This window comes from Peromyscus maniculatus, chromosome 12 (genome assembly GCF_049852395.1).
Source record: "Peromyscus maniculatus bairdii isolate BWxNUB_F1_BW_parent chromosome 12, HU_Pman_BW_mat_3.1, whole genome shotgun sequence".
Lineage (NCBI taxonomy): Eukaryota > Metazoa > Chordata > Mammalia > Rodentia > Cricetidae > Peromyscus > Peromyscus maniculatus.
The window spans coordinates 85,176,693-85,190,072 of NC_134863.1; the positions used below are offsets into that span (position 1 = coordinate 85,176,693).

The 13,380-nt window shown below is 48.0% G+C and overlaps 1 protein-coding gene across 7 annotated transcripts in view; it reads right to left on the reverse strand.

The window, feature by feature from the left end:
• Nucleotides 1-11,199, reverse strand: part of Erg (ETS transcription factor ERG) — a 100,508-nt gene extending 89,309 nt beyond the window's left edge. For 2 of the 7 annotated variants that reach the window (XM_076549286.1, XM_006981361.4), the window contains exon 1: nt 11,043-11,199. In XM_076549286.1, coding sequence (XP_076405401.1) covers nt 11,043-11,060 — 18 coding nt within the window. In that variant the 5' untranslated portion in view covers nt 11,061-11,199. The other 5 variants (XM_076549288.1, XM_076549285.1, XM_076549284.1 and 2 more) reach the window with 4 other exon arrangements.
• Between the last annotated feature and the right edge of the window lie 2,181 nt (nt 11,200-13,380).

Sequence of the window (13,380 nt, forward strand, 5' to 3'; positions counted from 1 at the left end):
AGGGCCTTGCACTTGTTAGGCCAGCGTTCTACCACTGAGTTAAATCCCCAAACCCGAATTTTAATTTTCTAAGCTTCTATGTAGTTGTTTTGAAATGGAAAAAAAAAAAAGGAAGAAAAATTTTTTTTTATCACTGTTGACATTTCATTGATATTTTTCAACAGCTCTTTTGAGCCTGCATCCGTCCAGGCAAGGTCAACAAACCAAGACCAAAATCCCTCCTCAATAGTGTGGGTGGTCTTCTGAAGGAACCCCAATAGGTAAGACTCTCCATAGGCCCCAGAATCACACAGCCACCATTCATGGTGTCCTACCAACCCCGAGGCCCTTTGCAAGCCTGCAGAGGTGGCCTCTGGGGAATCATGCTGGGAGAGAGCTGATGTGGTGTTATTATACGAAGAGGCTGTCTTCACTCACAGGGGACACTGAGGTTCTAGGCTTAGAGGTCTCCAACAAGATTAGCAAACAAGTTTAAAGAGAGGCAGGTCTAGTCTCTGCTTCCACTGAGGCAGCCACCATCTCTTATGGACCCTGTGTCTACAGGGCCAGAGGGCCCCCCTGGTGTCCTTCTCACTGCATTGCAAAGCTTGCTGGAGATGTTTGCCTTGTCTAAGGTCCAACATCAGGATCAGGGGTGGGAGTAGGGGTGGCAGTGAGGGGCTGCTCAGGGTGTGGTTATTTCTAACCTCTACAGGAGGCTCGGTGGGGGCGGCAGGTTTCCCTGTTTTGAGCCTGTAAACACCATTCTTTGGGGCTTTGCCAGGGCTAGAGCTGCAGGCTCTCGGGTGCTATTTATTTTGTTTAGTTTATTGTTTGTTGACTTGATATATTTTCCCCCTACAAAAGGGCCAGTTGCTAAGGACATATCCTGTAGATGGGTAATGGATGACTCTCTATCGTTCAGTGTTTGTGCTTTGTGGTTTTATTTGCTTTGCTTCAAAGGGCCTAAACAATGCGTTCCCTGGGATTTAATAACTGGCATAAGCTCGGCACAGAGAACAAACTGTGAACTGAAAATTTTTGGATCCAAATCTGGTGATTTCTGCCTGACTAAAGAGAGCAAGCTCCACAATGGCTTTAAATGGAGCAATACTAGAAGATGCCTTTCATCCAACCTCGGGGACAATGACTTGAATCATAAACCTCTTTCCAGGACTCAAAAGGCCGAGAGACCCACCCGCCCCCACCCAGGACACAGCACTGTCCTGTCTGTGTACGAGATAACACCAAGATAGGCAGACACAGAAGTCAGTAAAGCTTCGTATCTTCACCTGCTACAAAACACAGAATCCTCCCTTGAAAATCCGGAGGCCTCCGTCCCGCTAAGGAAGGAGCAGCACACGGACAGGAAGCTTCCACAAGGAGCCCTTCCTGCGCCTGCGCCTCTGGTTGGCCTGGCTATCAGGGCAGGAAGCAAGGGTAGGAAGTGTCTGTCTACAAGCCATTTATCCTCAAGGTGATTGCTGTAGCAGCATTTTACTGTTTACCAAAGCAGTAAACAGAGGGTCTAAAAAAAGATGTTTTCCATCACCAGAGAACAAGGCTTAAAAAAAATGTATGTGTTCTTTTCTCATAACCACCATCTTAAAAAACGAGTTGCCATGGGCTTATGCTTCAGCAGCCAGCCAGCCAAAGGGGCAGAGGCAGGGCTAGTGTCAGACAGGCAACATCCTCTCCGTGGTATGAAGCAGCAAAGCAGATTTTATTTCTCTTTTAGAAGCTTCATGCTTCATTTTCTTTGAATAAAAATAGGCCAGGTCTACAAAACTATCTGTGTTAATTCATGTCGGTGGAAAGAATAACCCCTAGAGTCAGATAACCCCAAAAGTCACTTGAATTTGACGTTCAATAATGTTTGAATTTTCTGGGGCTGCAAATATGGTCTTGGTTCTAAGCATCCACGCAAAGATGAAGAGAAACTGTAGAAGTCAAAGCCATGCATGTGGATGAGTTCTGCATGAGGCCCTCTCCTGGGCAATCTCCTCTCTGCTTTTTTTTTTGTTGTTTGTTTGTTTTTTTGTTTGTTTGTTTGTTTTTTTCGAGACAGGGTTTCTCTGTGCAGCTTTGCGCCTTTCCTGGAACTCACTTGGTAGCCCAGGCCGGCTTCGAACTCACAGAGATCCGCCTGCCTCTGCCTCCTGAGTGCTGGGATTAAGGGTGTGCACCACCACCACCCAGCTTTCCTCTCTGCTTTTTAACACTGAGACTTTACAAAACTGTTCTGTCCAAGTTCCCAGGATGAGAGCAATAAGCAGACCAGACCCAATAAGGACACTGGTCACCTGAACACTCAGGCAGGGGCCTCTTCTGCTCTATTGCTTGTTTTATGCTTTTCAATGCCCCTGCAGCATTCACCGTGAGTGAGAGAGAGCTGCAAAGAGAGAAAGAGAAGAGCAAGGAGTGAAGGGGGGAAGGAGGGATGGAGAGAAGAAAAGAGGGGGGTGTGGGTCAGGGAGAGGGAGAGAGAAGAGGGACATGCCCTGAAAGAGTCGGGAAAATACACCATCTGGCATTTTCCCGGCACTGGGGCATGCCACCTCCAGCACACAGTGCTGTGACCAACTGGAAACTGGCTGTTTCTGTCAGAACTTTTACCTCATGATACAGAGAAAATAGCTCCTTAGAGAAAAAGATCAAACAAGCCCCTCGAATATGGAAAAGCGGGATTCACTGGTGGGCAATTTCATATCCTTTGCTGTCACTCATCTCAGATGGGACCCTGGCCTGGGTGGATGAAAACGTCCCCCCTCCACTGAGGACCGAAGCCCCCACATGCTTTGCCGAGTTCTGCGCTCCTGCGCCCGGTCCATTTTACGGTAACACAAGTGGGAACGATGGTTTTTCCAGGTGAAAAATGCCAGGCGAAACAGGCTATGACTTGTTGTGGACCAGGGAACAGAAGGGACAGAATTTGAATCCTTGCTGGGAGCCTTCTGTCTAGGCATACAGACATTCCCTTCTGTCCAGGTCTCATGAGGCACCATTTTGTGAGTCCTGAGATCAACAGAGCTACTGAAACCCAAAGAGGATCGGCTCTGCATCCCAGCTCTGCTCTTCCCACCCCTAAAAAACAAAGGCCAGGGAGGCCAGCTACCTGCTGAGGTCCCACTGTGCCAGGCTGAAGATCTGACCACCCTCTCCCAGGGAGTCCCCTCTCCTGTGGCCCCTCTGTGCCTGCCGTCCCCTGCAGGAATGGTAAAATCAATCCTTTCCCACGGACTCCATCACAACAATGGTACGAAGAAATAGAATACCAAGCGCCTCCCTGGCACAGACGACTGTGGGCTGTGGTGTCCTGGGCAGCCTTCATGTTCTTGATGGCCACTGTACAAACACAGGACCTCCAAGGAGAGAGCCACGCAACGTGAAACCACATGTTCTTAAAGCAACGTCTTAAGAAACCTGCCTCAAATTGAGACATGAACTCACCTTGTTGACACATTCTGAACTGTTGTTTCGATAGTTTCTTCTTCTTCTGAAGCGACGCTCACATGAACGCGCTATCAAGTATGGCCGCACGCTCACGCCCAGATGGACTGTATTAACCAGCCTTGCGGCTACTGACGGCAACAACAACGATCATGAAGCTAGGAGGGAGATGGGTGGGGAGCTGGGGGTAGGTGGAGGGAGGAAGTTGTATATGAATATGCTCAATATACATTGTGTAAATATATGAAACTGTCAAAGAATAAACAGATCATTTAAAAGATAATGCCGAACAGGATGCCAAAAGGGCTGAGGTTATTCGGATCAATTGATTGGGGATCCATGTGGGGGCGTGAAGGGCTCTCTTCAGAGCTGAACCCATGAGGACACTTATCAAACAGGAGAAAGGGAAATGAAAAGGCCCTGTGTGTGATTTGTAACACCGTGATTTCACGCAGCAAAAGAAACGGTACATCATAGATGTGGATGCTTCGGAAGAAAGACTGTTGAGGGCTGGGGTGACAGACAGCTCAGTGCATACAGCACCCGCTATGTAAGCCTGAGGACCCAAGTTCAGATCCCTGGCACTCCTGTAAACGTGGACCCCAGCAGTGGGGTGGTGAAGATAGACTTGGGGGGCTCACTGGCCAGTCAGTAACTGAGGAAGACAGCTAGCCTTGACCTCTGGTCGCCACACGCACACCCGCATGGGTGCACGTAGACTCACACACACTCATTCATGCACACACACACACACACACACACACAACCTGGAGCATCTCTGCTTGATGTCCCTATCGTATTTTCCAGAACTAAGCACGCATTGTTTTTAGCAAGTGTTTGAAGTAACAGCGCTGTTGATGTTATGGTTGGATTCTGATGTGGCACTTTAAAACATAAATAATTTTACTTGGCTTTCTTGGCGTTTCTTTTCTGGAACCCTCAGCACTTATCTGCACGCAACAGCACGGCACCTGTTCCTCCTGGGGCTGGGTTCCACCAACACCCTGCCGAAAGACGACGCTGCAGGGCCGAGCGGAAAACTCTGACCCGAGTGTTCACTACTGACGCCCAAGACAGAGCACGGAAGTTGACACCTGGGCTCACTCGGGACATGTGAGCCAGTCACCAACCGACCTGGAATCAGGAACCTCTGCCCCTTGGATACTGCCAAATAAGGAAAGAATTCTTAGAGCAGAGTAGATCTGAGTGGTAGAGTGCTTGCCTAGTATGAACAAAGCCCTGGGTTCCATCCCCAGGACCTCGGGGGGAAAAAAATCACACTTTGCATATATTTCTTTAAGCCAGGCATGGTGGTGTACACCTGCAATCCTCACAGTGGAGAGGCTGAGGCAGGAGGATTGCCAAGAGTTCTGGACTAGCCTGGGCTACAGAGTGAGATCATCTCAAAGACTCAGAAAGCAAAACAGCAACCCAAAACAATCCCTGTCATCAGGGCGACACAGAAGAGGCAACATGCCGCCCTCAGTCTCCAGCAGTTTATTGGGGAGCCGCCTCGTGTGGCCAAGCAGCTGCTGGTGGGATTTTTTTTTCTTCCACATAAGAACAGATGGCAGAGTAGATAGTTATAAGAACTCATGACCCAGCGTCTTCATGTGTTTTACATCATTTAACACACCATTCTTCTCTGCAGAGAAACCTAGTGCTGAGGACACAGGAAACAACCGTCATAAGGAGATCACCGGGACACTGAGAAAGGAGATGGATGGATCCACATCCTTCCCGAAGCTTCCACCCTCATCTGTGAACAAGCGCTCTGAGCGTGAGACCACACGCCCGTTTATTTAGCACAAGGCCTGCCAGGCAGCTCTGGAGATGGTGTCAAACTGATTCACAACTCCAATGTCCCAGAGCCATGTGCTTTAAAGCATTTTATGTGCCTTTAAACACAAAGTCCATTTAACTCATCTCAGTGGGAGAGAGATCACTAAAGAAATACGACTTTACAATGACTACATAATTATCTCTTTTCTTCTTGGCGATCATAATTAAACTTTAGTTAAAACACTGTTCCTGTACTTGTCAGCCCCTACAGTCTTCCAGCCACTGCAGACAACGCCCAAGACGCGTGCACGTTCTAACCAAGAACAAGGCCCTGTGACTTCGTAAGAACACAGACGCAGACACACAAAGGCGAGCCGTGGGCAGAGGGGGCCAGAAACAGAAGGAGCAGCTCGGGACTGGAGAAGGCAGGCTGCGCCCACCGCCAGCCTCCGTCCGGGGCCATGGGAGAAGCAGTAGGGGACGCGCTGGATCAACCAGGAAGTAGAAGCCTGAACAAGAGGATAACACAGGTCGCAGAGGACAACTGAGACAGGCTCACACAGAAAGGGACAGGATGCTAAAACAAACACAAACTCCAATCAAAATGCAAAAAAAATGAGCATCCCTTCTCCCTGACCAAATGATGTGGATTAGATCAAAATATTCCAGGGGCTGTAGCTGCTGGTCACTCCCTCTAGGGGAAAGCTGGCAAGTGTCCGTGAAACTGACACAGTTTCAATTTGACAAAGGTATTAAAGAAATGCATACTCAAAAGTTTCTTTTCTAAGCAACAACACCCACAAAATGTGTTTTCTAGAAATCAGAGAGGGCCTGCCCAGCCCTGCATTTATGAAAATCTGAAGGAAGGCTATTTCCTGCAGCAGGACACTGGTTGTAAAAAATGATAACATCGATTTTATATTTTAAAAAGCATAAAAATGATGTTTATGAAAAGCATGTAGTGACAGGGTGGTAAAATGTGTGTAAATTAGTATCAAGAGCAAAAAGCAGAACAGTTAGCTATGTGGAAGAACTAACAGGCACACACAATCAGAAAGACCATGCCAGAGGTCGGCAGACACTGTGGCTTGCTGGGATGAAGAGAAACTAAACTGACTTTGGAACATCTTTGCACTTTCCGTATAGGAATACCTTGCACTCTCCATCTGTAAATTGTACAAAGCCAAATTACATTTTCCCCTAAAAGCTTATGGAGAAAATTGGGTAGTGGAGGATCCCAGGTCTTTTTTTTTTTTTTTTGGTTTTTCGAGGCAGGGTTTCTCTGTGTAGCTTTGTGCCTTTCCTGGAACTCACTCTGTAGCTCAGGCTAGCCTCGAACTCACAGAAATCCTCTTGCCTCTGCCTCCCGAGTGCTGGGATTAAAGGTGTGCGCCACCACCGCCCGGCCCTAGGGTCCTTCCTTTTGTGCTAGCAGACAAGAACAAGACACAACCCAGGCCTCCTGCTGTCACCAAACACATGGTCTTTCTTCACCAAGAACAGGTGAAGGCAGCAGGCTGGCCCCCCTCACCTGAGCAACCGACTTCTTGGGCACCTTTCGATGGACGCCATTCAGCGCTCCCACCTTCTCCCTAGCCCTGTATACGCCACCACAGGCTGGGCGGCTACAATTATGAAAGCTGGAAGAGACCCCGCCATTCGCTCTGTCCATGAAACCACCCAGGCAGTGCCCATGGCGGTGGGCTTTACTCCTGAAGCTGGGTTATGCGAAACACAGAGCACAGAGTGGCATCAGAAAGCATGGCAGCTCGTCATGAAAGGGGACAATAACCTGAGTGCCGTGGCACCCGCCATTCACCGAGAGCCGGCTCACACCAGCATGAGGAAGGGTCACCACTGTGATGGAGAGAAAGCTGGGGTCACATAGTTGAGCCCCCAAATGCAAGTGTGTCTGGGGCCACATAAAGTAAGAGATGGCCTCTGGGGTGATCTCATAGTATCCCAGGGCAGGGCAGGAAGCAGAAGCCTCCGTAGCAAATGGACAAGGCCCACCAGGGCAGTGTGAAACCACACTCTGTCAAGACCATCTCTGCAAATTTCCTTTGCCAAGACTGTATGTTTTGGAACCTCCCGTAGGCCTCCTCAGAGTCTCATGAGCACCAGTAGCTAAATCAGTGCCTCTCAGCTGAAGGAAACCCACTCAGAAGTTCTGAATGCACCGGTAATGCTCTCCTGAAGGCATCGTTGGTTTTTCAAATTTTATTTTGTATGTATGCTTTCTAAAGAAACATTGGTGAGAATGTATGAGTGTGCTTGGGAATATGTTTTTAAAAATCAGAGTCTGCTTTTTTCAGAAGCAAAAAAAAAATTAATGAGTTAAAAGGAGATACAGATGATGAAGACATCATTTTGTTCTGGAACATTCTCAGGGTGTGGGAGTCCTGCAGTGTGTTAAATGGGGTGGGGGCAGGGGGATACACCCAGAGATTCATCTGTTTTCGATTCTGCTCACCAGGGCCACCAGTCAGGGTGACAGGTGGACATAGGTGCACACACACAGACATATACACACAGGCATTATATCACGCATGTGCAGACGTAAGTGTGCTGTATTGCAGAGGGTCTGAGAATAGCCCCGAGTGCACACAGTGAGTATCTTTGAGATGCTGTCTTTTCAATGCACTTAGGCCAGGGCAGAAGCAGGGGTGGGGGCTGGGGGCTGCTCTGGGATGTGGCCGTTACCAAGCGAGAACAACAGCACTCGGCACCTGGAGTTTCCTCCACCGTCACAGAATCCCCGAGAAGGAGGCCTTGCCCATTCCCCTGATGCCCAGAGGGAGGTGAGGAACACAGCTGTAGTTAGCTGCTTCGCCACCTCCATGAAAGCCCACGCAGAGAAGACCTTTCCCTCATCATCCCCCGTGTCAGAGTGCCATCCATGGGCCTGCTCAGTAACTTTCCAACTGTCCAGAGCCTGATCGAGAGCTGCTTGCCTTGGGCCTCCTGAGGAAATTTCCAGATCCTGTCTGACTCCTACGCTGGTTCCACTCAAGCTGCTGTTAGAACATGCTCCTTCCATGTATACTACACACACACACACACACACACACACACACACACACGCACACGCACACGCACACACACACACACACACACACACACGCACGCACACACTCGAGCAAAGACACGTGCATACACACACACATGCAAAGACACACGCACACACTTGAAAGATTCAATTCTAGAATCAAGGCTTTCAACTTAGGATTTCCAGTCTCAAATTGTTCAGGGTTAGACTGTTTTTCTGTGGGAACCCTATTCAATTCCCCCCACTCCCCTACTCTCCCGCCGCCAAATATTTTTAAATGCAGGCTGTGTGCAGATTACGGGCTTCCTTGGGCTACCCAAAAGGCAATGGGTATTGCAACAAGGTCAGAAAAATCTTCAGAGGGCTGAATTAAGCCCCTGACTGAAGGTTTACGTGAGGAATAGCGGCCTCCAGGGTCAATCATCCCTCAGAGCCACCTTCCAAACGCTTGGCTCGTTTGCTAACATGTTTTTCTTAGAACCCTCAACCTGTTCCTGAAGCCTGTCAATGTGCAGAGAGAAATCTAAGTTCCTAAGATACCTTCACCTCTCCCCCACTGAAACACCACGTTCTTGAACTCAGACCCGCAGAGCTGGGTAAGACTACCAGCAAAGAGCCTCACCGGCGTAGGCAGAATGCCTGAAGGGAAGGAATCCCAGGCTGGAGTGCTGTGCCCACTTCACAAGCACAGCATACCTGTGAACGAAAGGACTCAATGATTTATTTACTGAAACACCCAAAACTCCAAGTGTATTTGCTATTGGAAAATACCCCTGTGGGGACTGTCTCAACTGGAGAGGGCATTTCCCTGTGCTGATCTGAGGCTCACACTAGTGTAATTAAAACTGCAGTCAACAGACTCAAGGCCTTTCCCCCACTCCATAAACAAAGCCATAAAACTATCCCATTACTTTATCCAGGAAACCTCACAGAAAGCTGAACTTCAAAGAAGTCGCCTGTCAAGAGAGACTGCTCTGACAGGGAGCCTTAAAGAATTAATTCCCTGGAAGCCATTTCTGTCACAGGGAGACATACAATGTCATGTAACACAGAATTCAACCATGCACAGAGTCCTACACAATCACAAGCACTTGTCCCCAAATGTATACAAAAGATAAAAATGCATTCAGACTTCAAAAGCGACTTCTTCATAAACATGGATCTTAAACAAAACAGTGTAACACATTGGAGTGTTTGTCAAAATGTACTCCGCCTTCTACAAGGCGGCCTCCTCTCTCTGTGCCCTTTAAAGCATTGATTTGGGGAGCGGGAAGGAGCCCACATACGCTTCTACTCAAGCTACTTAAGATTTACAAAGAATATTTGATTTAATTGTTCTGAAATATGGATAAGAATTAAAAATCTAAAGCAGAAAGCAAAAAACAGAATTTGGGGTTATAAAAGTCAAGTCATTTCTACTCATTTATCTGAAAGTAGAATGTATCAGACCCAATGTTAAAATTCCCCTCTAGGTCACACTATTGCAGCTGGCCCTAATCCTTGAAGCCAGAGAAAGTAAACACTAAGATGACAGCCTTTGCTGTGAGCCTTATATTATATTATATTATATTATATTATATTATATTATATTATATTATATTATATTATATTATAAATTTTCAGTTTCTGAGAACTGAAAATTGGAAGGAACTCTGAAACACAGCTTACATGATACATAACGCGACGGATATTAAACCAAAGAGCATTTTCTAACGCCTCATCTCAGTTGTGGGCAAAGCCCACGTTTCATGAGTTTTCAAGCTAAGCAGAACTCTTAGTGGACAGACGGTCACGTCTCCTCTTTGTGACACAGAACTACAGACATAACAAATAACACACTCTTTGGCTTCCTTTATGTAGGCTGCTGACTTTCCTCATTCCTACAAATGTCACCAAAGCCTGGCGGCCTGGAATGTAGTTTAACAGACCCGCCACCTCAGAGCACCAGTACTTCCACTGACATCTATTTCGGCTTCAGCTGTCTGTAGCAACCAGCCCACATTTAAGTCTCCACCCGTGCAGATTTGTCTCCGTGGTAAACTCTACCAGCTGTCTTCCAGAAGCATTTACAAGAAAACACATAGAGCCAAACACAGCACAGAACAGACCAACAGACCGCAGCTTCACGGTCCCCACACACCACACATGACTAGGAAGAAAGCATACAGTGCACAGAGGGACAGGTGCTTTATTTGGGATAGACACATACACCAACACACTCCGTTACCACCATTTGAGTTTTGGGACGGCTCAGTCCTCTCAGCACGGAGGTCCCACAATTCAAGTCAACATGTGTCCGTCCTGTTACCCACAGCCACCGAGCGCCTCCTCACTTCCACGGGGACGGGCTGGCGCGGCTGGTGGTGAGAAGTCCCTGAAGCGCGTCCATCCAAACCTTCGCCATGGACAAGCCTGTCTCTGTGACCCTGCCCTCCGACCTCTGCGCCTGTCGCTTTGCCTCAGACCCACATCCAGACACCGTTAGCAACAGGTAAAGAATCTGAAAATTCAGAAGCGCTCCAAAAAGCCTCCACAAAAGTAATCCACGGCGCTCAACAGAGAATTTAGAAACCCCAATTTTTTTCTGAGTTTGAAGTTTTTAAGCCTTGCGGATGGTCGGAGTAGGAAAAAGGAAATTTACTAGGCAGCGCAAAGGAAATCTTGTTGTCCTCTATTGTGGTAGGGGGGGGTGTTGCCCAACCCTAACTTATCTGCCTTGATAAAGGAAGCCAAGCGCGAGAAGAGCAAGATTTTGTCAAATGTAGAGGAACCCTCTCCTTACCTTAATAGTGCTGGCCATAATGCAATCAAGTTTATTGATCGTTAATAAATGTTAATGATAATTATTGCTTCTCTCTGACCAGAAAGTAGTTTTGATGAGGTTGTTTGAGCGGATGAGATTGTGCTAAGTCTGGGAAATGAAGTCAGCCAATGGCAGGAAGAGGTTTCTATTGGTCCTGGCTGCCCAGCCCAAAGAAACAGGATATTTGGGAGTGGAGAGATAAGAGACCCTGAAAACAATGTTGTTTTTCTTGATGATATGCAGCCAGGAGATTTTTTTTTTAATTAAAAAAAAAAGGCATCAATTGGCTGGGGCTGGGACTGTCACAGCAGGTGTGACCTGTGTGACTCTGGGTGACAGGCTGCACCAGACCAAAGCAGGATACAGATGTGATGGGGCTCTGCATGGCCGCACATGGGAGATGGAAGGCACCTCACAGCCTGGATGCCTGGGCTTCACAGCCCCCTCCTCCCCGGGAATGCCACCAGCCAGCTAGGACCTACTTCATGTTATTGCACGGTCATGTTTAGTAAGGACAATTTGCTGGCCGGCTCTCAAAAGCCTCCATTGATTCAATGTCTCCATAGAATATTCCAAAACTGCTTCAAGAATTCTCTTTACAAACACGAGAAGGCATTATTATTTGCTCCCCGAGAAATGAGTTGAAAATGAAGGCGCTGGAATCAAGGTAACCAAGAAAACTAAAGAAAAAAAAATAGACACATATCAAAATCTTGTTTTCAAACACGTATTTAAGGGGCTGGGAGATAACTCAGTCAGTAAAGTGTTTCTTGTGCAAGCTTGAGGACCTGAGTTCCATCCCCAAGACCCATGGGAAGGAAGCTGGGTGCAGTGCCACGTACCTTCACTTCTAACATGGGGAGTCGGAGACAAGGGATCCCTGGAGCTCACTGGCCAGCCAGCCTATGCCAATCAGCTGGTGCCAGACCATCACCTGAGGAATAACATCCAGGGCTGACTGTTGGCCTCCACACTCACCTGAGCAAACATATGTGCCTATATATAGGCATATACACTACATATGCTTACACACACACACACACACACAAATAACTAGTTTCCACATTCTAGGACATATGCCTTGCTGATGGACACCCATGCTGCCGACCACAGATTCCAACAGAACTCTGAGGTACCTGAGAAGTTCTTCATAAGAGCATAAAACCCAAGGCTGCAGGTTCAGGGCAGTTCTCCTTCCCCTGAAGGAGGTAGAGCTGACACAGGCCTGAACATTCCTTAGAGGGTTTCAGGCCTTTAATTACTCATTTTCAGGAAATTACTTGCTCTGTGGAAGAAACAAAAGTTTGCTTTGAATTGAACCACGTGAAAGCTGGGCCAGCATAGAGCATGGTCTCACGGGGACCCAAGGAACACAATGGACCGGAGCCTGAGTCACGGACAAGTCTTGGTGACTGGGGTAGACAGGCAGTGAACTGAATTCATTCAGACTTTGAGCCGGCTCTGCCCAGATTCGACACACTAGCCCGTTTCTCTCGTTTGCCCCCTCGTCCTCCTCCATCCCTGTGAGTAAAGACACAAAACGAAGGAGAAAGAAGGACCGGGAGGAGGACGAGGGGGGTGGAGCCCAGTAGTCCGACACCGGCTTAGCATGTGCAGGAACTTTGGGCTCAAACCCCAACAGTGCAAAAAGACAGGGAGAGGGAAGGAGAGGAGAAGGGGAGGAGGAAAAGGAGGAGGAAGAGGGGAGGAGGAAAAGGAGGAGGAAGAGGGGAGGAGCAGGAAGGGAAAAGGAGGTGGGACCAGGAGGAGGGAAGTAAAGGCAAGAAAGAAAAATACGTAAGAACGCCAATTCCGGTATAATTCTGGTAAAAAGTCTTGGAGACTGATGGGTTCTCAGCACCTACATTTTGAGGGAATGTTGATTTCCGGCTCTTTTTATCTCTGAACAATGAGTAAGATGGCAGGCTGACTACAACTGTGTTTCCCCTAAAATTCTCAAAGCTCTGAGCTGTTTCATCCCGGCAGCTTCCCACAAGTGCTGAGAAAAAGAAACAAACTAAGGATGCTGGGTGATCTCCATGTCCCTGGGTTGTTTTTTTCTCTCCTGTGAAGCAGCCATCTGAAATGTTCACTGCTTCCTTCTGTAAGAGGGAAGGTCCACCGTGTGGATTTACTGTGTGGGGGCTTTTAAAGGGCTGACTTCTTTGCAATAAAACAGCCATAGATGGTCTTGCCTCCTGGACCCACCGGGGCTGACAAGGCACGTGACTGTGTCCTATGGCAGGGCAGCATGCTCTTTACAGAGGTCTAACAACCCCCACGGCCTGCCCAGGACAGACACTATGGTGCTCGTCTA